This window comes from Microcebus murinus, chromosome 6 (genome assembly GCF_040939455.1).
Source record: "Microcebus murinus isolate Inina chromosome 6, M.murinus_Inina_mat1.0, whole genome shotgun sequence".
NCBI classification, from domain to species: Eukaryota; Metazoa; Chordata; class Mammalia; order Primates; family Cheirogaleidae; genus Microcebus; species Microcebus murinus.
The window spans coordinates 15522040-15547138 of record NC_134109.1 but is presented as its reverse complement, the minus strand read 5'-3'; the positions used below and the strand labels follow the sequence as shown (position 1 = coordinate 15547138).

The 25099-nt window shown below is 40.7% G+C and overlaps 1 protein-coding gene and 1 non-coding gene across 3 annotated transcripts in view; one reads left to right on the top strand and one right to left on the bottom strand.

Annotated features, from left to right (window-relative positions):
- PTPN21 (protein tyrosine phosphatase non-receptor type 21) overlaps window positions 1-24832 on the bottom strand; it is a 75591-nt gene extending 50759 nt beyond the window's left edge. The window contains exons 1-3 of one of the 2 annotated variants that reach the window (XM_076003787.1): window positions 24558-24832; window positions 21799-24278; window positions 20179-20555 (exon numbers count right to left, since the gene is read on the bottom strand). In XM_076003787.1, coding sequence (XP_075859902.1) covers window positions 20179-20358 — 180 coding nt within the window. In that variant the 5' untranslated portion in view covers window positions 20359-20555; window positions 21799-24278; window positions 24558-24832. Of the gene's footprint in view, window positions 1-20178; window positions 20556-21798; window positions 24279-24402 lie in introns of both variants that reach the window. The other variant, XM_076003786.1, reaches the window with a different exon arrangement.
- Window positions 6974-7075, top strand: LOC142871664 (U6 spliceosomal RNA). Its single transcript, XR_012919893.1, has one exon. It is a non-coding gene; the product is annotated as a U6 spliceosomal RNA (small nuclear RNA).
- Window positions 24833-25099: the final 267 nt, after the last annotated feature.

The window sequence follows — 25099 nt, the reverse complement described above, 5'->3', positions numbered from 1 at the left end:
GTGGGCTATGACTGCACCACTGCATTCCAGTGGTGAGAGTGAGAGACCATGTCTGGAAAAAAAGAACAAGAAGAAAAAAAAAAAACAACAAATGAAATACTATCAACATATCACAATCTCAACAGGATTTTTCACAGAAATGGAAAAGAAAATCCTCAAATTCATATGGAACTACAAGTGGCCTCAAAGACCCAAAAACAATATTTAAAAAGAAGAACAAAATTGGAAGCCTCATATCTCATTTCAAAACTTACTACAAAGCTACAGTAATCCACAGTGTGGTGCCACGATAACGAGAGACACAAATGATAAACACAGAGACCAAAAGAACAGATCTGAGAGTCCAGAAATGAACCCATGCAGCTGTAGTCAACACATTTTCAACAAGGGTGCCAAGACCATTCAGTGGGGAAAGAACAATCTCTTTAACAAATGGTGCTGAGATCCATATCAAAAAGAATAAAGTTGGATCCCTGCCTAACATTGTATACAAAAATTAACACGAATTAGATTAACAACCTAATTATAAGAATTGAACCATAAAACTCCTTAGAAGAAAACATTGGGATAAATCTTCATGACTTGAATTTGAGAATGGATGCTTAGATATCACATTAAAAGTATGAGCAAAAAAAAAAAAAATAGATAAGTTTACTTCATCAAAATTAAAAACTTTCTGCAAAGAACCATATCAAGAAAGTAGACAACCTCCAGAATAGGAGAAAATATTCACAAATAATGTAGCTAATACAGGATTTTATTTGAAATACATAAAGTATTTGGAATACATAAAGAACTCTTACAAAACAAAAAGACACAACCAGATTTTAAAATGAGCAAACGATTTAAATAGACATTTCTCAGAAGAAGATATACAAATGGCCAATAAGCATATGAAAAGATGCTTAACATCATTAGTCATTAGGGAAATGCAACTCAGAACCACAATGAGATACCACTTCACACCAACTAGGTTATAATTTAAAAATTAGAAAATAAGTGTTGGTGAGGAGAAATTGGAACCCTTATATGTTGCTGGTGGGAATGGAAAATGGTTCAGCTTCTATGGAAAAGTTTCACAGGTCCTTAAAAAGTTAAACATAGAATCACCATGTGACCCAGCAATTCCACTCTTAGGTACATACTCAGTAGAATTGGAAACAGGTGCTCAAACAAATATACGTACATGCATGTTCACAGCAAGACTATTTGCAATAGCCAAAAGGTGAAAACAACCCAAATGTCCCTCAACAGATGAATGAATCAAGAAGTTTGTGGTTTATACAAACAATGGAATATTTAGCCCTAAAAAGGAATAAAGTACTAACACATTCTACAATGTGGATGAACCTCAAAAACATGATGTTAAGAAAATGCCAGACACAAAAGGTCATATAATTCCATTTACATGAAATATCCAGAATAGATAAAGCCATAGAGACAGAAAGAAAGCAATCTGGTGGTTGCTAGGGGCAGGGAAGAATGGAGACTGACTGCTTAATGGGTACAGAGTTTCCTTTGGGGGTGATGAAAATGTTCTGGAACTAGACAGAGGTGGTATTGTGAATGTACTAAATGCCACTGAATTGTTTACTTTAAAACGGTTAATTTTAGCCAGGCGTGGTGGCTCATGCCTGTAATCCTAGCACTCCTGGAGGCTGAGGCGGGTGGATTGCTTGAGCTCAGGAGTTTGAAACCAGCCTGCCCATTAGCGAGACCCCGTCTCTACTTTAAATAGAAAGAAATTAATTGGCCAACTAATATATATATAAAAAAAATAAGCTGGGCATGGTGGCACATGCCTATAATCCCAGCTACTTGGGAGGCTGAGGCAGGAGGATTGCTTGAGCCCAGGAGTTTGAGGTTGCTGTGAGCGAGGCTGACGCCACGGCACTCACTCTAGCCTGGGCAACAAAGTGAGACTCTGTCTCAAAAAACAAAACATTTCATGGTAGTACTTACTGTGAAAAAAAAAAAAGAAAAAAACAAAACAAAACAAAACAAACAAAACAAAACAAAAAACGGTTAATTTTATGTTATGTGAATTTCACCTCAATAAGAAAATTTTGTTAAAGATCAGAAATATTCATAATTAAAATCAAGTACAGAATTTTAAAACTTTATTTTCAAATATTTAAATACATCAAATTCAGGTCATTAAAGAAAATCTAAGAAAAAACAATAAGCTAGAAATAGATGAGCACACTCTTGAGTTAATAACATTTTCTATTTCCTAATATCCACACTTAGAATCAAGATTTTGTATAGTTTGACAATTATCTGGCAATCTCAACTATGTGAACATAATTGAGGAACAGATAATAGGGAAAAATGTGTTTGAGCAATGAAAAGTGCATGTCAATGTCAAAGTTATAAAGGATATGCCCTTGATAAAGAAATTTCTCCTATCTCTTTTATGGAAATTTTTCCTTACTTTATACATACTTTTAATGAGTTCAGTGACTTGGTTCAGTCCAAAGCAAATTAAAAGATGACAAATTAAAGGAAAAGGGATTGTTAAATAATAGCAAGTTGGCAGCAGAAGAAAATTATGGGTAATATTCTTATAGCAAGGGAGAATACATACATACAAACAAAAACCCTTTAAGAAGAAGTTATAAAGAATTACAAATGCACAGCAATCTGGAGTTATTTACAGAAGGAACATTTGTTCTAAATATTAGTCATGTATTTAACAATAATCACTGTTCCTACTCCTTTGCTTAAGACAAGTGGAAAAGTATATAAATCTTTCCAAAGATTAGCACTCAAAATAGTTGTTTGGACAAAGGCGTAAGCCTTGTTTATTAGACAAAATTAGTTATGAAGCACGCTTCATTTCCCAAAGATAATTAGAAAATAACTTATTTTATATACAGCTTTACCATACTTTAGCCAATTTAATTGTTGTTTCATTACTTCACTTGTAAGTTCAAGTATATTTTCCAAAGCCAAATATAAAAGATATCTCTATTTTTGCTGTGTTGGTACCTGCTGTTATTTGTTTTCTGAAAGGTTTAACTAGTAGGTTGGAAGCTAATTATTACTACAATCATGCACTGCGTAATGAGATTTTGGTCAATGATGGACTGCATTTATGATAGTGGTCCCATAAGATTATAGCGGAACTGAAAAATTCCTATGGCCAAGTGATGCTGTGGCTGTCATAAATTGTAGTGCAACCCACACTTTCTCACACATTTGTGGTGACACTGGTATAAATAAACCTACTGCACTGCCAGTGATATAAAAGCATAGGATATACAATTATGTACAGTACTTCATACTTGATAATGATAAGTGACTATGTTACTGGTTTATGTATTTATTATAACATACTTTTTATCATTATCTTAGAGTGGGCTCTTTCTACTTATAAAAGAAAACACTAGCTATAAGACAGCCTCACATAGATCCTTCAGGAGGTACCCAGAAGAAGGTATTGTTATCTTAGGAGATGACAGCTCCATGCATGTTATTGCCCCTGAAGACTTGCCAGTGGGGAAAGATGTGAAAGTGGAAGACAGTGATATTGATGATCCTGACCTGGTGTAGCCCTAGGCTAATGCGTGTGTATGTGTCTGAGCTTTCAACAAAAAAGTTTAAAAATTAAAAAAAAATTAAATAGAAAAAAACTTATAGAATAAGGATATAAAGAAAGAAAAAAACTTTTTACAGCTCTGCAGTGTTTCTGTGTTAAGCTAAGTGTTATTACAAGAGAGTCAAAAAGTTAAGAATATTAAAAAGTTTATAAAGTAAAAAGGTCACTGTGAACTAAGGTTAATTTATTATTAAAGAAAGAAAAATTTGGCCGGGCACAGTGGCTCACACCTGTAATCCTAACACTCTGGGAGGCCGAGGCGGGCGGGCGGATTGCTCAAGGTCAGGAGTTCAAAACCAGCCTGAGCAAGAGCGAGATCCCATCTCTACTAAAAATAGAAAGAAATTAATTGACCAACTAATATATAGAGAAAAAATTAGCCGGGCATGGTGGCGCTTGCCTGTAGTCCCAGCTACTGGGGAGGCTGAGGCAGGAGGATTGCTTGAGCCCAGGAGTTTGAGGTTGCTGTGAGCTAGGCTGACGCCACGGCACTCACTCTCGCCTGGGCAACAAAGCGAGACTCTGAAAAAAAAAAAAAAAAAGGAAAGAAAGGAAAGGAAGGAAAGAAAGGAAAGAAAGATTGTATGTAAATTTAGTATAGCCCAAGTGTACAGTGTTTATAAGTCTACAGTAGTGTACAGTACTGTCCTAGGCCTTCAAAGTCACTCACTTACCTACAGCAACTTCCAGTCTGTAAGCTCTAATCATCGTAAGTGCCCTATACAGGTGTACCTTTTATTTTTGAGACAGAGTCTCGTTTTGTTGCCCAGGCTAGAGTGAGTGCCGTGGTGTCAGCCTAGCTCACAGCAACCTCGAACTCCTGGGCTCAAGTGATCCTGCTGCCTCAGCCTCCCGAGTAGGTGGGGGACTACAGGCATGCGCCACCATGCCTGGCTAATTTTTTCTATATATATTAGTTGGCCAATTCATTTCTTTCTATTGTTAGTAGAGACGGGGTCTTGCTCTTGCTCAGGCTGGTTTCGAACTCCCGACCTCAAGCAATCTGCCCCCTCGGCCTCCCAGAGTGCTAGGATTACGGGTGTGAGCTACTGAGCCCGGCCTCAGGTGTACCTTTTTAAAAAATCTTTTATACCATATTTTTACTGTACCTTTTCTATGTTTAGATAAGTTTAGATACACAGATACTTACCATTGTGTTACAACTGCCTACAGTATTCAGTACAGGAACATGCTGTACCGATTTGTAGCCTAGGAGCAACAGGCTGTACCATATAGCCTAGGTTTGCAATAGCCTATTCCATCTATGTGTAAGTACACAGTATGACCTTTGCCTAAGACTAAATTGCCTAACAATGCGTTTCTCATAACATTCTCCCTTCCTTAAGAGACACATGCCTATATTTCCTCCAGGGAGCTATGTCTGCGATTCCAATAGCCACCACTAGTGTGGTATGGGAAACTGCACTAGCTCCGAGGTCCAGAGACTTGGCCTTTGGGTCCAGGCTCCACCATGCACCATCTCTTCAGCAAGTCACCTCCTCATTGAGGCTCAGTTTCTTAACAGGGAAAATTGTGGTAAAGAGTACTAAAAAATTGTGGTAAAGAGTACTTTACAAGTGAAAATTTTGCTGATAAAGCTAAAGAGCCTCTTCTTATGAGTACATAAATTTAGCAGAGAGGATCTCTTCAGGTCTGACTGAAAATAGAACAAAACTTGAATCAAGCATGCACCTTCCTTGAAAATATAACTGTCTAAATATTGTAACAGTCAAACTAATTTCTTCCTTTAATTAAAGTCGAGATAGGCTAGGCAAGGCGGCTCATGCCTGTAAATCCTAGCACTCTAGGAGGCCAAGGTGGGAGGATCGCTTGAGGTCAGGAGTTTGAGGCTACTGTGAGCTAGGTTGACACCACAGCACTCTAGCCCAGGTGACAGAGCAAGATTCCATCTCAAAAAAAAAAAAATAATAATAAAATAAAATAAAGTCAGGATATACTAGGACACTTTATTTTTAAAAGAAATACCAAAACTTTGGTACAGAAGGGCCCCATGTGTTCTAAATTTCAACTAGTACCAGTCATTACTTGGTCTAGGTTATTTTCCCAAAATCACGTGTTCTCTCTTCCTCAAGTCCAAATCTTCTGGGTTATTCCTGTACTTGTTCTGTTTATGGGTTGGTTTAATTGTAATAAAAGTTTCCCAGCAGACCAGCCTTTAATTACTGGCTTTGGGTTCACGTCTCCCACTATCCCTTGTTATCCAACTGCCCACTACTTTTCCTGGTAAGAAACTTCACCTCCACGTGGCTCCTTTTCCCCCAGCTCTGTCTACTTTTACTGGTGACCAGAGCTGGCTAATTTGACCTGTGGGAAACTCATTCCAGCAGAAGCCTCTAAGTCACTGAATAATTTAGCATCCCCTAGATCAATTCTCAATTATCACCGAATCGATTTTTATGAAACTTTGTCAGATATTTTTACATTCTCTCCCTTTCTTTCCTATTTCGTTCTGAATTTACCAGAATAGTTTTCATAAAACTATTCAATGATTTCTTCATAGCTGTTTAAAATTCTTCATAGCTACTTCCCAAAACTGTACAGATAATTATGCCTGCTATGTACATTAGAGTAAAAACAAAAGTGAAACAGAACTTGGCTTCTTTTCAGACCCAATATGGTTGACTTACTTTAAATGAACTGAAGTTGACTCTGTGAACGAAGTGATTTTGATAACCAAGCTTTTTGTTCAGAGGGAAAGACAGTTTATAATTTGAGCTTGGGAAAAAGGTGAAGCACCCCAAACCACAGTCCTCTAAGGAGATATCAGCTATTACAAGCAGGTCCGAATCCTGTCAAAATGTAAACCCTTTCCTAATCCCCAAATCTTTTCTCATCTTAATTATTTTAAGAGTCTTTTTGGTTGTACTGTTTTCAAAGCAGAGCAGAGGGACACAAATGATCTGAAGGGTTTCTTAAGCCACTGATGCACTAGGTTTGGTAAACGTTAATGCCATTTAAAATAGCAAATATTTAATATTTCATCTTGATGCCTTTCTCAGACCAGGCAGAAGTCAGAAGACGTTTCATTAGGGAAGAGATGAGAGGAGCTAGCACTAGATACAGTCTATCATGGGAAGAGATCACCTTACACAGGTAGCTAATAGCATCAACCTAATTCAAACCTGGAGCTTCCCTCTACACCGAGTCTGCCATAAATAATGAAGTATCTTACTTCTTCCTTGTGAGAGAGCAGTGGTCACATTGCTTTGAAGCAGGGAGAACTTTTTCCTTTTCTGTTTAACTTTAATCCATTTTCTTCTATCCTTAATCAAATACTATCTATTTTACAGCCACATAATATACAATACGATTACACTCTATCACATCTAAATGAAGACTCCAAATAATCAGTACTCGCTTCAGTAACATACTAAAATTGGAATGATACAGAGACGATTAACATGGCCCCTAAGCAAGAATAACACATGGATTCCTGAAGTGTTCCATATTTTAAAAAATAAAACTACATCTTGGTCTTCTAAATTATTCTGAAATTTTATTAAAATGAAGTACAAGTAACTGAACCCCTCTAGTGGCCAGATTTTTGTGGTTGTAGTATTTTTCAGGAAAAGTGTCAAATTATAAGCCAATTTCTGGGATTGAAAGAAGGTCCAAGGCATGAATTAGAATCTACACAGATGAATTGCTCATTGCTTTTCTATTTACCACCCTGGACAATCAGATGCTATAAAGAATATGATGACTCAAATGCAATAAGATTCTTTAAAAATTCCTGCCCTCAACATAGCTTACATTCCAGTAGGGGAAAAAAGACAAAAAAGCAAAATATATGGTATGCCAGATACTGATAAGTGCTATGGAGAAAGATATCCAACTATAAAATTATAACAATATCAACACATTTTTAAAGAGTAAACTAGGATTAAGAGGGAAATTTTAGTAGACTCATGCATCACTTAACGACAGGTGAAACAGTCCCAGAAATACATCATTAGGCAATTTCTAATGACATTGTTTGAACTTCAAGAGTGTACTTACACAAATCTAGATGGTATAGCCTGCTACACACCTAGGCAATACAGTATAGCCTATTACTTCTAGACTACAAACCTGTACAGCATGCTACTGTTCAGAATACTGTAGGCAACTGCAACACAATGGTAAGTATCTGTGTATCCAAACATAGATATATAGTAAAAAATATAGTATTATAATCTTATGGACATTGGGTACAGTAGCAGGCACCTACAGTCCAATTACTCAGGAGGATCCTAAGGTAGGAGAATCACTTGAGTCCAGGAGTTCAAGACCAGCCTGGGCAAAATAGCAAAACCCTGTCTCTAAGTAATTATTTAATCAATTAATAATCTTCTGGGACCACCATCATATATGGAGTCTGTCATTGACCAAACTATCATTGAGTGGCACATGACTGTATATACATTTTACTACCAAGAATGTACAACAACTAAGATGTTATTGTACAAAGTTTAAATACAAGGAAAGGCTAATGTGCTCCATTAGACCATACAGAAGGTTATTTTGTTAGGATCCACATACAGAATAAACCAGATCCTCTCATTCTTCAATCACAGCTAACTAGCAGTGATTGAGCTCATCAGTAAAGGCAGCAAGCACATCAATGGATTCACTAGTTACACCATTTCTTCTTACTTGGAAGTAGAGTCTGACTCTAGAAACCCCCAAATTCATTCAACAGTAGTGCAACAGATACTGCTTTGGAAAATGTCTCAGCAGGAAAACTCTCCTGGTATGTATTTCATCAGCCTGATACTTCCAGCTCTGTCAGGGAACAAGTTACCAAAGGCTTCCCATCAGACAACTCTGCCTTGAACACCTCAGGGATTCCCCAGCAATGTCTTGCTGGCCTACTGATGACTCATGTTTCTTCTCACGCTTATCTTTCTTTGTCTGATGTGACTTCAAAAACATATTTTAAGCAAAATGATGAATTGTAAAATAAAATTAAAACAAATGGTAACAAATATCTCAAGAGTACTTATAACAATCTCCATGAGATTTGGGAGGCCACACTGCACCAGGCTGTCATTAAGGGCATGAACTCCACAGCAGGCCACCTGCCACTTGCCCAAGTTTATATCCTGCGAAGAAAGACGCTGATCAAGGAGCCAGAAGAGCTACTCTACTGTGGTTTCTGCCATGTGATCATGAGCAAGTCACTTGATACCTCTGTGGCTCAGTTTACACATCTGTAAAATAGAGATGAATATAATAGTGCCTCACTCATAGGATTGCTGTGAGGATCAAAATCAGCAAAAAACATTTAAAGCACTTACAAAAGTATCTCATGCAGTAAGTGTTCAAGTAATACAAGCTCTTATTATCACGGGTTTCAAGACTCAAATAGTATAAAATTTCATATTGTATTATATCTCGTTAGAAGAAATTCCACACTTAAATATTTCCTTCACTAACAGGGTTGACTTTGGTAACTTCTTTTCTTTCTCTTTCTTTCCTTTTAAAATAAATAGAAAATACCAACACTTGGATTGCTTTTCTTTTAGGAAAATGTCAATGGCTCAATGGGAAAGTAGTGTGTTGTTGAGGAAAAAGCGTTAAACCAGGAGCTAGAAGATCTAAATTCTAGTTAGGGGCTGTCACTAACTAGCTGCCCTACTTAGGCACTGGTTGTACAGCAGTGTAGAGTGAAGTCTGCACTCTAGTGGGGGGGGGGGTGTGGCAGACATTATATAAACAATAATGTACAATTTTAGACATATTCTTCATTATTACTTATGCTTAATGGCAAGTGGTGGCTCATGCCTATAATCTCAACACTTTGGGAAGCTGAGGCAGGAGGATCACTTGAGGCTAGGAATTTGAGACCAGCCTGAGTAACATAGCAAGACTCCATCTCTAAAAAAAAAAAAAAATTCAAAAATTAGTCAGGAGTAGTGGCATGCGCCTGTAGCCCCAGCTACTCGAGAGGCTGAGGAAAGAGGATCACTCGAGCCCGAGAGGCTGAGGTTGCAGTGAGCTATGACACCACTGTGCTCTATCTAGCCTAGGAGACAGAGCAAGACCTTGTCTCATAAAAAAAAAAAAATTGTCCTGTAAGGCCGGGCGCTGTGGCTCACGCCTGTAATCCTAGCTCTTGGGAGGCCGAGGCGGGCGGATTGCTCAAGGTCAGGAGTTCAAAACCAGCCTGAGCAAGAGCGAGACCCCGTCTCTACTATAAATAGAAAGAAATTAATTGGCCTACTGATATATATAAAAAATTAGCCGGGCATGGTGGCGCATGCCTGTAGTCCCAGCTACCCGGGAGGCTGAGGCAGAAGGATTACTCGAGCCCAGGAGTTTGAGGTTGCTGTGAGCTAGGCTGACGCCACGGCACTCACTCTAGCCTGGGCAACAAAGCGAGACTCTGTCTCAAAAAAAAAAAAAAAAAATTGTCCTGTGGACACTGCTGGTCTTTAGTCCACTCCATCACCAAGATGGTAGGAGGAAATAGGAGGTTGATTATATTTAGGGTTAAATTAACATATGTAAAGCATATAGTACAGTGCTTGGTGTATGGTCAGTACCCAGTAAATAATAATCATTCTTGTCCCATGCAACCATATCACAGAGAAAAAAACAAAACCCAGAAAAGTCAAGTTGGTTTCCTTGAGTCACACTAGTGGTATGCAGGAATTTGAACCCAAGACTATCTGGCACTAAAACTCTACCTTATTGCCTCTAAACCCTCACTTTGCCAACTGTAGTTGAATTGAATGGTACAAAGTTCAATCTACTGAAAATGCACTTGACTTTGAAATTAATTTGACAAGTCAACAAAGTCTGAGCTGTCTAAATAACTGTTACATGACTGAGCCAAGACAAGTTGTTTTTAAACTCAAAGAAAATGAGCTTCTGCACCTGGCATGAGATTATTTGTGTATTTTCTTAGCCTCTTCAGTTAAAGCTTATTTAAAATAACGCAACTCCTCTGTCCTACTTACAAATCTAAACACTGTATACATTTTAGCAATCTCATTTTGGTGATCCATAGAAAGTGATGGGAAAGTTATTTCTACTACATGGTACCATTTCTTTTGCAGAATTTGTGACATGCATAGTTTCTTCTAGGGAAATTAGATTAGTATCTTTTATTTTTCCTGTCCGTTGATCTCAGATTATAGGAAATTAGCATCTTAAGCAAAAATTTAAATTGCCTCTGGATATCCTGTCAGATCATTAAAAGATAAAGGAAATCTAAGTGGCATTTGTTTATGAACAAATTGCTTGGAGAACCGAATAGGAAAACATTTGGTAAACCAGCATACTATTAAGAAATGATATGAGTCCTTGTTAATAGAAAAGAAATATTGGCCAGCTGAGGTGGCTCACACCTGTAATCCTAGCACTCTGGGAGGCCGAGGCGGGAGGATCACTTCAGGTCAAGAGTTCGAAACCAGCCTGAGCAAGAGCGAGACTCTATTTCTCCTAAAAATAGAAAGAAATTAATTGGCCAACTAAAAAAAAAAAAAATATATATATATGTAGAAAAAATTAGCCGGGCATGGTGGCACATGCCTGTAGTCCCAGCTACTCGGGAGGCTGAGGCAGAAGGATTGCTTGAGCCTAGGAGTTTGAGGTTGCTGTGAGCTAGGCTGACGCCACGGCACTCTAGCCTGGGCAACAAAGTGAGACTCTGTCTCAAAAAAAAAAGAATGACATGGAGGGCTCAACAACTGGACCAGGAATTTGATGAATATATAAAGGAATATGAGTCATCCATTCATTCACTGGAGATTTGTTACACACCTACTGCCTAGGTGGGCACAGAGGTGCTGCCTGGTAGGGAAGACAAACATGGATCTATTATCAATGGTACAATGAAAGAATTCCCACTCACAACCTCCCCTCTTTCCTCCTTGAGAAGGGACTTTTCCTTAATAGTAAGTTGGCCATGGAGGAAATGAATAACCCAAATGATCCTTTCTGAGAAGGCCAAGACGAAGGCCAAGGGGAAAAGGGCACTTGTGACAGAAAAGGGGGTAAGGGAGCACTATATTCAGAGGCAAATTATTTTCTTAAAAACATGAAGGTCTTGGCCAGGCCAGTGGCTCACACCTGTAATCCTAGTACTTTGGGAGACTGAGGTGGGAGGATCGCTTGAGGCCAGGAGCTCGAGATCAGCCGGAGCACCACAGGGAGACCCCTAATTCTACAAAAAAATACAAAAATTAGCTTGGCATGGTGGCATGCGCCAGTAGTCCCTGCTACTCTCCCAGTAGCAGGAAGCAGGAAGATCACTTGAGCCCAGGAGTTTGAGATTGCAATGAGCTACGATCACAGCACTATACTCTAGCGAGGGCAAAAGAATGAAACACTATCTTGAATAAATGAATAGATAAAACATGAAGGTCTTGAATTGCTCACAAATATTCCATCCTACCTTTCTTACTCTGAAGAAAGATCCTGCTATGTAGGGACAGGAGAAAACTGCCTCATCCAGGAGTCCTCCAGGCCCACAGCCTGGGCCCGTGGACAGATTGGGGGAGGGAGTGGCAATGAACTATCTGAAATTGTGGGCAAAATTCTGTGTTGTCATCAGGTTCTCAAAGGGGTCCACGACCCCCATAAATTTAAAGTTAAAGCAGAAGTCTGACAGATAAGAACTCAAATTCTGGCTCTGTTGTTTATTAGCTGCGTGATTTCTAGCAAATCACCCAAACTTTTCATAACTTCAGTTTCCTCATTTTAAAATGGAAAAGATAACTGGCTAACTCATTGTGAAGATTAAATGAGATAAGGCAAGTTAAGCTTCCAGCACAATAATGCTCATTCACCAAAATGGGAGACAGCAGAAAGCCATCAAAGCTTCTAGACCAGGCATCCTCAAACTACAGCCTTCGGGCCACATACGGCCCGCCGGGGACATTTATCCGGCCTGCCAGGTGTTTTTGCTGCTGCTGCCTGTCCTGCTTAGCAGCCAACTCGTTCCGGGCCCACAGTGCACATGTGTGGAATGTGCGCGGCACTCTCCAATGACCCTCTAACGGTCTGAGGGACAATGAACTGGCCCCTTGTCTAAAAAGTTTGAGGACCCCTTTTCTAGACTTATAAGGAATGGAATCTGAAGACATACACCAAGGTCAATGACAGAACTTAGAGCCCCCAAAACAACATTAGTTCCCCCATTTTATGACTCAACTCACAAGTCTCCTCATATAAGCAAATTCATGCTTCATTCCATATGGTCATGAGACAACACTACTGTGACAAATTGATGCTAAGAGTCAAGGAAATCATTGGTGTCTCAAGAGAAAAATCTAGTACTGGAAGAAAAACATCTCAAATCATTTGCCTTTAAATATATTAGATATTAAGCCTAGGTTGACTCTTACTCCATTCTTTAAATAAACAGGTTTCTAAATTCTGTAATAACTTATATGATTCTGTGTTATACACTTTAAAATGCATATCTTCATGTTTGTATGTGTAATTCCCATATTTATTTATATGACTAATTCTTAATTATCTAGATTAAATGAGAAAAGTAACAGAAAACTTAAACATCAAGAAAACACCTGACGATTGGTTTTAGACTTTGGAAAACTTTCTTTATCCAAATGAGAGGCTGACCTAACATTATATTTGCTTTAGATGGTCCAATAGTTCAAACTGAAAATATTTACTGATTTTTGTCTATACCTCCATCTTATCGGTTTTATACATATGTGAATAAATTACTCAGTCCAAATGGTAGAAAAGTTTCCAGGTATTATACTTTTACCTTACACATATTTTGGCTATTTTTAGAGTCCAACTGAAAACAGCTAGTACAGAAAGAAAGGAGCAGGAAATTCCTGATGTCTACTCAGATAACAGTCAAGATAAGGTCAGTGGATATTTGGAATACCTAAGACGCTAATTTAAAATAAGAAGCTCTGATGCCCAAGAACACTTTCTAAAAGTTGTGCTTGAGAGTAATGGTTTGCATTATGTTTAGTTCCTCTCTATTCTAACAGATTCCTTAGCCAAAAAATAACCCCATATGCCATAAGGCACTAAGAGAAGAATCTGCTCAAAGTTCAGTGAGGAAGCTAACACTTCCTTACACAGCAATCTTAACTCAGGGAGTTCCCAGAACTATATCACATTCTAAGTCTTTCAGAAGAAACCCCAAAGTGAAAAATAAACAAAAGTATAAAGATGGTGCTTTTTATACCTGTGTATGAAGCTTTGTAAATGTGCAACTCTCTTGAGGAAATAAAATCATAGGGCAAATAAAGGCTGACTTCCCTCAACTGTTGTCCATGCTCAATCTGAATTCAAAACAAGAATCTTAATTTTTAAACTAAGTAGACAATTATTTAGCAACTATCTACTGCAAAGTGGAAGGCACTATACCGGACACTGGTGATACACCAGTGAACAAGAGTCCTACTTTGATGGAGCTTATATTCTAAAGAACAAAAACTTGACATGTTTGTAATGCATTGCAAATACAATTTGAAAGCATTTCACAAAGATCTCTGATAAACCAAAATAGGATAACCAAATACCCAAAGCCTATAATCAAGAAATGAGAGGCCACAGTAAGAACTTGTAAATTTGACAAGACTTTCCATCTTCTTCAACAAAATACTTTGGAGATAATTTTAGCGGCTCAATATTTAACTCAACTTCAAAACTGTAGTGATATGTAGGCTATATTTGCAAGGAATAATGAGGATCCCCCCCCAACACATGAAGACCCCTCAGCACCAACTGAAAGAAAACTGCCCTCTAAGATTTAAGTTATAAAACTAACACAATGTTATAGCAAAGACACAAAAAAAAGATCTTGGAAAGCCTTCCATGGTTTTAATAGCCTGAGGATTATAAAACTTTTTAAAACTCCAACCAAATGTAAATTTAAACTGAATAAGGACTTTAAGATGGAGGACGCTCAGAGTTTGGTGGTATGCCCCTCTGAGCCTGCCAATAAAATAAAAAGCTGATTCTCTGGAAAAAAAAAAAAATAAGATGGAGGAAAGCAGAGTATACAAGTAATAGTTTGCAGTGAATCCGATTAATATCTCTGATGGCATGATGAAAAATGTAATTATAATATCTAAATATTGAGCAATAGCCAGGTAGCTCACACCTGGAATTCCAGTACTTTAGGAGGCAGAGGCAGGAGATCTCTTCAGGCTAGGAGTTAGAGACCAACCTGGACAACACAGTAAGACCCCAACTCTACAAAAATTAAAAAATTAGCCAGGCATAGTGGTGAGCACCTGTAGTCCCAGCCACTCAGGAGGCTGAGATGGGAGGATTGCTTGAGCCCTCGGAGTTCAAGGCTGCAGTGAGCTGTGATCGTACCACTGTACTCCAGCCTAAGAAACAGAGCAAGACCCTGTCTCTAAAAAATAAAAAAGAGAGAGAGAGAGAGAGAGAGAGAACGAAAAGGGAAAAAGTATATATCTATTAATTAATAATATTTAAAAAGACATACCCTAATGAAAAAAATATAAACCTTAATCCAAAAGTTCATAAAGCTTTTTTTTTTTTTATCCTAGGGATTGGAGGAAGAAAACAGGCTAACAGAGAGCTAAACACTTCTCAAGCTGTTTCCTCAGGGCGATGGGCAGCGCCGTTGTACAAATTAGTTTTTTTCAGCTGACAAGGAATCAGAAGTTCAAATATGACTTGCCAAATTACAATGACATACAAACATTCTAAGTTTAGTAATGTGTGAGAAGTGTGATTACCAGTGCCCACCATAAGAACACTTTACAAACAAGCATGTATTCTTTCAGTAAATGGAAAAAAAAACAATATTTACAAACGAAAAGAGTTCACCTAAAGACAATTTCGTCAGTAATAACAACAATGGTAATTTAGACTAACACTTATTGAGAATTTCCCGGATACCAGGTCCTCTGCTAAATGTTTTACATATTGAATCCCTACAATCACCATCAAGTAGATACTATTAGCATCCCCGATTCACAGATGAAACACCAGTGGACTTAGAAAATTAATTTAATAATTACTTAAGTGGCAGCATTGGGATCCAAAGCCAGGTGTTTCTGACTACTGCAGATTGTCTTAACTCTGTTAAACAGCCTTCTCTAGAGACAAATATAGGCAGTGCCCACTGAAGCAGCACTGCCCCGAGGAAAGGGTGTCCTTACTCAAAGGAACTTGTCTGGTCCTGTACGTAGCACTATTCCCCTTATAAAAATATGTGACTTTTTAAAGACAACACCTCATCTTTGATTCCATACTCACTGATCAACTTCTGATTTGTTCTGGCTCCCACGTGACTTGCCTTCAGGGAGATGTTGGCCTGGCCAGGGGGACACACATACTCGGGGCTCTTGGCATTTCCATATCGAATTATAAATTACTAAACTTGTGTCCTGGTTTTACAAGTCTTCCTCCCCATGACATTAGATTTTTAAGCCTGATCACTGGACTGTAGACTGCGCTGATTGCACTATGGTGCTACTACCTCATGAGAGTGACCATGTCTCACCGCCTCCTTTAAATCTCTATAACATATTTTCAATACTGGAGAGAAGCTTTTCTAATTCCTCTTAAATTCCATAAAGACTTTCGCAGCCTCTCTTGAAAAAAATGTTTTGAAACTCAGAATGAATAACAGGCAGAGAATTTCAACAGCTCTGAGAGGCTATTGCTATAACAAACCACAGTATTTTCCTAAAATAATTCATTTTCCCATTTTTAAAAGTCACTTTATGTAGTTCGAATAGAGTGAATGTAGAAAAAAGTTAGAAAGCTAACTAAATTGGATATAAAGTATATGCACCTTTGTTTTTAATTTCTTTAGTATAAAATCTCAGACATTTGTAAAAATATGAAGGCTTAAAAAAAGAAAAACCAAAACCATATATCCATATACCCAGCTTAATAAAATATTACTGACATAGTTGAAGCCCCTGAGTATAGCTTTATAATGGTATTATTGTGTGTGGCCCTTATAATTGTCATTGTTGAAGTAAGCAGTATTCAATTAGGAAGAGTAAAGATTTTTTTCCCCCCAATTTGGGCCATAGCTAAGCTTATCAGCCAAATCTACACGCTATGACAATTCCAGGTTTGCTTGGTGGGAGAACAGTGAAAGAAACCAACATATCAAAATATTTCTTGGTATGAATCAGACGTGCTATATGCACACAAACTGGAAACAGGTGTTACCCCACTCAGATTATTTCTGAACAGTCATTTGGTAAGATTAGGCCTGATGCCTGGGCCATCTGTTTACATGCTGCCAGAGCAGAGCTTCTGAGAAAAAGTTTGCTATACAAACTTTCTAACCATGACTGTTGTTAAATGTTGGAGATGGTGGAATCATCTCTCCATGAGCAAAATGTTTTCTAGGGACTATGCCTGTTTCCTCTCAAAGCACTCTGCTTTCCTGTTAAAAAAAAAAAAAAAAAATCAGGCTCATACCCACAGCTATATAAAGTCACTTGTTTCCTGAGACTGATAACCTCTAACAAGGAATGGCAACTTCTCTGGACTTCTTGCCTAGCAGAAGGAAAGGAATGCTTGTAGGTTCAGTTCATCCTGTAGTTATTGAGCACATTCCACATCCAATACCCTGAGTACAAAAATAAATAAGCCACAGTTCCTCAAGAAGCTAACTCTCTAGGGGTTGTAGACAGACCTGGTGTATGAGGAAGAAGGTTACAGGAAAAAGAAACCAAATAGGAAAAATTAAAGATGGGTGAAGCAAGCATAAAAAAAAAAAAAAAAAAGAATAAACTGGGTGTGGTGGCATGGGCCTATAATCCCAGTAACCCAGGAGGCAGCTGAGGGCTGGAAGAATCACTTGAGCCCAGAAGTACAGCAACCTGGACAACATAGTGCTGCCCCATCCATCTCTTAAAAAAAAGAGAATCAATGCAAGCAAGCAGGACTGGTTACTGAGGCCAGATGTTCTGGTTTACTATTTCTTTCTCAAGCTGTTCCATCTCAGTTTCTTTCCAAGGCTCTCTCCTCCTCTATTCCACCCTGAGGGGTCTGCTATGTCCTCTTTCTCCCCTGGACAGCCTCATACTCTCTCCTGGCTTTGATTAACCTAGGCTGATGTTTCCCAAATCTCCTCGTGAACCCCTGACCAGCATATCCATCTGTCTGTTCAACTTATCCAAATGGCACCACAAACTCCATGTTTGTTTCCAGACTGAACTAACCACACATTTCTCCTTGCCCCCAATAGATCTGAAATTTCTTTTAGGTTTCCTCTCTCAGCTAAAGCCCCCACCATCTACTGAAAACCTGAGCATTAACCCAGACCCATGCCAATTCTTCCCCAACACTTGGTAAGTATGTCCTGAATCTTCCAACCACTCCTCTCCATCCCCATCCAAATCCAGGTGGCCACTATCTAAACTTGAACTGCTCTTCTCTCATCTTTCCCAGAGGGCTTGCTCTTTGCAAAAAACAATCATATCATACCCATTTAAACCCTTCACTATCTTCCCCACTACCCTCTGGATGAGTCCAAACCCTTTAACAAAAACCCTTGCATTACATGGCTGAGTGTCTTAGTCTTTCCCTCCTGCAATTTGGGCTTCCAACAGACTAGTTGCCTCCTCGTTGTCTTTGGCCTCATGCAGGTGCGTCTGTCAGAATACTGTTTTCTAGCCTCAACAGGATGCCCTTGCCCCCAGCTCAGACATCACTTTCCCTGAGAAGCAATCCCTTAGCTATGCAGCCCTCTGACCTGTAGTACACCCTCAATTTCCCTTATCATAGTATGCATCATGCCTGTTTCCTTCTTGATAACAACACTAGGGAAGCTCCTAGCTTCTATGAGCTTAGCACTTATAGGTCTTCAATACTGAGTGACCCAAAGATTGGATAGTCACCAGGGGCAAAGTTCATCTATTCTTGACTGTTTAAGTAGAACAGCCAGTTTCCCTAACGTTCTTACCCCAAAACCAGGCATCCAAAGGCAAGGAGGCTCCTAAGTTTAATTACAGCTCTTTCTCCACAGGCCTTACATAGCATTTTAAATTTAAGACATTAGACAACCTGCAGAATGGGAGAAAATATTTGCAAACTACACACCAACAGGGGACTAACATCAGAATTTTCAAGGAAATCAAACAACTCAACAACAAAAAAATCATTAAAAAGTGGTCAAAGGACAAGAACAGACATTTTTCAACAGAAGACATACAAATGGCCAACAAGCATATGAAACAATGCTCAACATCATTAATCAGAGAAATGCAAGTGAAAACCACAATGAGATATCATCTTACACCAGTCTGAATGGCTTTTTTTTTTCCTGAGACAGGGTCTTGCTCAGTCACCTAGGCTGGAATGCACTGACAAGATCATAGCTCACTGCAGCCTCGAACTCCTGGCCTCAAGCGATCTTCCTGCTTCGGTGTCCCAAAGTGTTGGGATTACAGGCAGAAGCGACTGTACCCAGCCAAACTGGCTATTATTAAAAAGCCAAACAATAACAGATGTTGGCAAAGCTGTCAATTAAAAAGAATGCTTATACACTGTTGGTAGGGATATAAATTCTAATATAATTTCTATTGAAAACGGGATGGAGGCCAGGCCTGGTGGCTCAAGCCTGTAATCCTAGCACTCTGAAAGGCCAAGGCGGGCAGATCGTTTGAACTCAGGAGTTCGAGACCAGCCTGAGCAAGAGGAGACCCTGTCACTACTTAAAAAAAAACAGAAAGAAATTAGCTAGACAACTAAAAAAAAAACATATATATATATAAAAATTAGCAGGGCATGGTGGTACCCGCCTGTAGTCCCAGCTACTGGGGAGGCTGAGGCAGTAGGACTGCTCGAACCCAGGAGTCTGAGGTTGCTGTGAGCTAAGTTGACGCCACTCTAGCCTGGGCAACAGAGTGAGACTCTGTGTCAAAAAAAAAAAAAAAGATATTATATGGATGTGTGAGGACTCTACAACTTCTTACCGACTAGATTAGAAGTTTCCCTGGGCAAACCTTTCTATGAGTACTCTAACAAACTGGTTATTAGAGATTATCGCTTCACACACACATTAAATCATGCAACCACTCTGAGAATTAGGCACCACGGTTATCCCCATGATTTAGATGGAGACCTGGGGCTCAGAGATATCAAATAACTTGCCCAAGGTTACACAACCAGTTGGTGAGGAAACCAGAATTCAAACTCAGGCAAGATGTCTCTGGAATCTTGGCCTAGCCTGTGGAAAACAGTCAATGAATTTTAAGTCAATGAATGCTGAAAGAATGAAGTCAATCAACTGTACCAGAAACCAGGATGACCCATTTGGTGTTATCCAATATAACAGAAACTTGGACAACCCAAAGGGCATTCATATATGATTAAGGATTTCAGCTTGGGTGGAATATAAACATGTACAAAACTCAGGCACTGTCAATTCACTTATGTGGCACACCTAAAGGAAGACTTCTTGTTCTGAACTACTGCCTCATGGGGAAGGGACTTGCAAGCTCCGCTCAGACACCACAGTCAGGGACATGCTCTCATGGTCTGGTGGGCTAACACAGCCAGCATGCGTTAAAGCGGACAGGAAGCAAGGAATGAAGCCAGGCCAGAGAAGCCCCGCAGTCTTTTTAGCGGCTTACCTCCCGCAGCTCCAGTCTTTGGGCCACAGCCTCTAGGCTCTCCTGGCCAGTGCTCTCCACAGACAGCGTGAACTCCACAAACTCGTTATTGAGCAGCTGGATCCGGGCAACCAGGCAGCTCTTGCTGGACACGGTGTAGCGCCGGGTGCGTTTCAGTTTCAACCCAAATGGCAGTGGCATCTTCTCCCTTCAAGAGTGGAGGCGTAAAGAGGGAAAAGCACCCCACTAATCCAGCGGTGGTGACGCCGGGAGAAATTGATCCTCTCCCAAAGGGACGAACACTGTCCTGTCTCCGGCTGCTCACCCAGCAGCCGCTGCCTCCATCAAAAAGCAACTGAGTCTCCAAAGGCCGGGTGAAGGGAACATCCACGCCAGCGCTGAGGAAAGAGGAATGCTGGTTACATGAGCAATGGTTAACTCTGGGCTTTGCTTTAAAAAACAAACAAACAAAAAAAAAAATCAATCAATCTGTGCCCAAAGAATAAGCTTTCCCTCTCCACTGGAAAAAGGTGGCATTAGCAAGACCTGGGAGGCAGGGTGGAAATTTATCATCAGAGCGATTGTTGGGCCCCGGGTCTGACTCCACCCCTCACTTTATTCTTTAAATAGTGATAACAAAATGCAGCTAATATCAGGTTAAATGAGATAGAGGCCAGCACTGCTATAATCCCAAATTTAGTAGTTAGAATTAGCGGTCCTCTTCCTCTTTTGGATAAAGTGTTGTTTTTCATGGGTAGCCCTTCCGGGCTCCCCAATACTCCAAATGTCAGAGTTCTTAAGTCCTTAAATGAGAAAGTGCAAGGCAACTCCAGTCTTAGGCAAATTAACCCTGAAGGCAAAAGGGAGGAACAATCCCCTGTAATTTATGGCAGCTGTGGGGTTCAAACAAGGGGACATGCTTAACAAGTATTTGTAGAAACTCTTTCTGGTTTCTAAGCATTGACGTCATCAAACTGATTTACTTATAAACATCAGGAAAGCCCCAGCAAATGCTCGTTGTCGAATCATCACCAGAACAAGGGCAATTCTGAAAACCCTGGCATGGGGCTCCTCTCCAGGGGTGGGACGCCCGGCGGTAGACCTACACCTAGGTGGCCAAGTAGAAGAGGCGGACGAGGCCTTAAACTCCATCTGGAGTTAATGAGCGGATGGGATCTAGAAAACCCATGAAGCTACTCCCGTAGTGGAAAACTCAGGCTCCGGCTCCGCGGACGTGTCCTCCCCTAGCCCCCCAGCCGGGTTAGAGCCGGCGGCGTTGCCAGGCCAACAGGTAGTTTGGAAGGCCCCGGAACCCTCCGCTCGCGGCCCCGTTTACAGACGGAAGCGAACGAGGAGGACCCGCCCCTCTGCTCGCGAAGGGAACCTTTAAAGGGGCCAGCTCGAGCCCTACAGGCGGTGGGGATTGGGCGGGCTTTGCGTGATGCCCGATTTGGAGCCTTAGGACCCCAAAATACGCCACTTACAACGATGTGGGCTACGCCTGTTGATGGTAACCTCTGAGCTGTGGCAAATTGGAAGCGAGCGGCAGCTGGGGATTTTTATATCAGTTGGATTTATTTTTCCACTAATGGAACTGACAAACTCTCTCGGATATTTCCAAAGCCCTGGGACAGTTCTCACCTTCTCTCTTCCTCTGCGCAGAGGATGCCCTCGAGGATGAATCGCTTAGCGAGGCCTACTATGAACTTGGACTGGAGACCGCGCGGAGGGACCGGGTCTGCCCTCAACCCTCTTAATCTGGCAGACAGAACCCAGGCCTCAGGTGGAGAAGCGGCTTTCTCAGCTTCCCGCTAGGACGGACTGAGCTGGGAACCAACAGCTGCTCTGTCCACTCTCTTGACTGCGTCTCAGCCCCCAGAGGTGATGGGCAGTCAGGGCTAGGGAATGGCAGAGCTATTACCCTAGGCTTTGCCAAACTTAACATTTTGAAATTCCATTCCACAAATGTGTATTGCATCTCTGGGTACAAGGCAGCGTAATGAGCATCGTGAGAAATCCAAGACGAATCCTAAGCCGTTGCTGTCCTTAAGGAGATTACAAGCATGCTATAATTACATACAGAGCTGTATCTCTAATAAGGACCCAACCCACGGTTTTCTCTGGCTGGTTTTTTGTTTGTTTGGGTTTTGATTTGGGGTTTTTAATTTGTTTTTGAGCTCTGGTTATCCTCCGATAGCCAGGAAAACAAGTTAAAAGCAAGGGATAGAAGGCCAGAGGAAAAAACAAAACTAGAACCACCTAAAGCATTGTGCTAATTAACAGCATTTACTAAGTGCTTTCTGGTAAAAGCACCATACTATAGAGGAGTACAGAAAATAAGCATTATAAAAAGATAGGGTCTCCACCTGCAATAGCTTTTGATGCTCTTTGCTGTTCAGGGGTATAAACAAAATAGTTGAAGCAAGATGAAACAAATAAAGAAATGAGAACCTTAGTCAGCTTTTAACTAGAAAATTACCTGATAAACAGTGTGTAAATTTTAAAAGATTATATAATATCATATATACTAAACACCCTTTCATGAGATGAGGTGATGGATTTCAATTTTATATACAAATCCATGGTAACTGGAAGCAGGTTAAGTAATATAGATGAAGAGACAAGATATTGCATAGATGCAAAGAAAAATATTTGCATTAGGGGCTGTTGAAATATGGTAGTCTCTTCACTACATGGAACCATATCTTGAAGGTAATAGATACTACACTATATAACTTAATTATTAACTTACGCTCTGATTAAGCAAACTCAGAGTAAAGCTTTCAATTGTCCCAGAGACTTGAAATGTATTACAGCATCAGGGATAAGGAAAAGTCAACATTTTCTCTTTTATTTTGGTAGATGTTATAATTTAATTGAAAAAGTTGATGTGTATCAGGTGCATTTTTCCCCCAAGATCTATCTATAAGAATGGCTTGCTTTTTGCTTATTTATGTAAAGCCCACTGTGTTAAAGTAATCTGCTTCATCATTTACAAACTAATAATTTACACATCTTAATTTTCAGTGATGTACAGTATTTGCTGCCAAATGTCATAAAGTTATGAATGTTTGAATATAATATTAAAACCAAGAGGAATAAAAATTTTAGATGCTTCTGAGGTGTCTGTTTCAGGTGTAAACTGATATGCAATGAAAGGAGTTGGATCTGGAATTATAATTTAACTAAACACAATTTATAAATAGCTTTTAACGGAAAAAATCTAGGAGATAATTTCTCTACAATACTTTTGTTATGTAGTAAGAAAACGAATACATCATCAATACAAGTTTACAAAAGGTAATCTGAGCTACTTGTTAATTCGTTTTAACTTTTCCTCTCCACATCCCCTTGCAAAAGTTTCTCAAATACACTTTAACTCTCAATCTTGTTTCCGCCCCCCTTGCTGCTAAGGTCTTCACCACATGTAATTTTGCCAGTGTTGCTTTAAAATTATCACTAAAAGGAGAGAGCATATGGCATTTTTAGAGTAATAGCTGTATCTGTAGTGTTAAATCAAACCTATGTTTCACAGGGAAAGAACTGGTGCATAGATACTCGAGAATAAAATGTCCTAGAAACAAAAAACAACTACTTTCAGAGTAAAATTACTGTCGTATCACAAACTTAAAAAAAAAAACCTGTCAGCAACTATTAGGCATACAGCGGTTGTCACTTGGAGCACAAGAATGTTTTGAATGTGTTTGTGAGCATACGCTATTATTATAAGGCTCTCTCAGCAAAAAAGAAAATAGGACGAGCATGCCAAGAGCGGCCAATCTAATCAGGATTTGCAGAAATCACAAGTCGGAATTTGCAGATCCAAGAATTCTTTTTTTCCAGAGTAAACACTCCTTACTCCAAAAACAAAACAAGGCGTTACCAAACAGTCCTTCCCCACGCCCGTTCTCGTCAAAGTTATCCGGCAAATTTCACATTTACATATTCTGAGAGGCACAGATATGCCCAAATCTTTTAAACCCTGACCCAGAATTAAGCCGCAACCATCGGCTGGGGAGTTCCGAATTGAAGTTCGAGACCCCTGTGAGAAATGGCTCAAGCAGATCGCAGCGAACCTGGAGGAGGAAGACCTTTCTCTTTGTTACGCTCCTGCTAAGGGTCTGGTAAGCGCGACCTGTTCTCCGGGCCGGCCGGCGCGCTCCGGGGTCCCGGCGTGCGGACACACCCCACCGCTCTGCTCGGGCGCCCGCCCCGCTCCCGCCGGCCGGGGCCCCGCGCCCTCACCTGCTCCCGCTCCCGCATCCTCGGGGCCGCGCGCCCCGTTCAGCGGCCCGCCTCCCGGGGCCCCGCCGCGCGGCCGCCGCAGCCGCGCCCGCACGCCAGTCCGCGCCGCCGCGCGCTCATGCGGCCCGCATGCCTCACTTCCTGTCTCCCAAAACCCGGCCCGCAGACCATTCCCCCGGGCAGGGTCCGGCGACGGCGAGGGACAAGGCCTGGAGGTGGGACTGGCCGGCGAGGAGCGCCGCACAAAGAGCCCCGCGGGGGCGGGAGGAGGCAGGAAGGCGGACGGACGGACGGACGCGGGACGCGCGGCCGGAGCAGCGGGGCGGCCGGGGCCCGGCGTCCCTCCCCTTGGGCCGGCCGGGCGGGCGGACGGATCCGGGGAGGCGGCGGTGGCCGTGACCTCAGAGAGTTGGAATGCTGGCAGCCGCGCGGGGGAGGCGCGGACAGCTGCGCCCGGCCGCCGGGGAGGGGGCGCGCCGCTGCTTTTTTTAATCGTGTGACCGCTTATTTTAAGAGTTTCCAAATAAAGCAAGGCTTTTAATATTAAATAAAATGGGAGGGGGGTATTGTTTCGGTTCCTGGTACAGGGTTTTATTCCTGTGTTGTTAATAGTGGTCTGTAAGATGCTATTATTGCTGGAGTCATTCGTTTATTCTTGGACATTTATGAAGACAATTCAAATATTGTATTTTTCCTT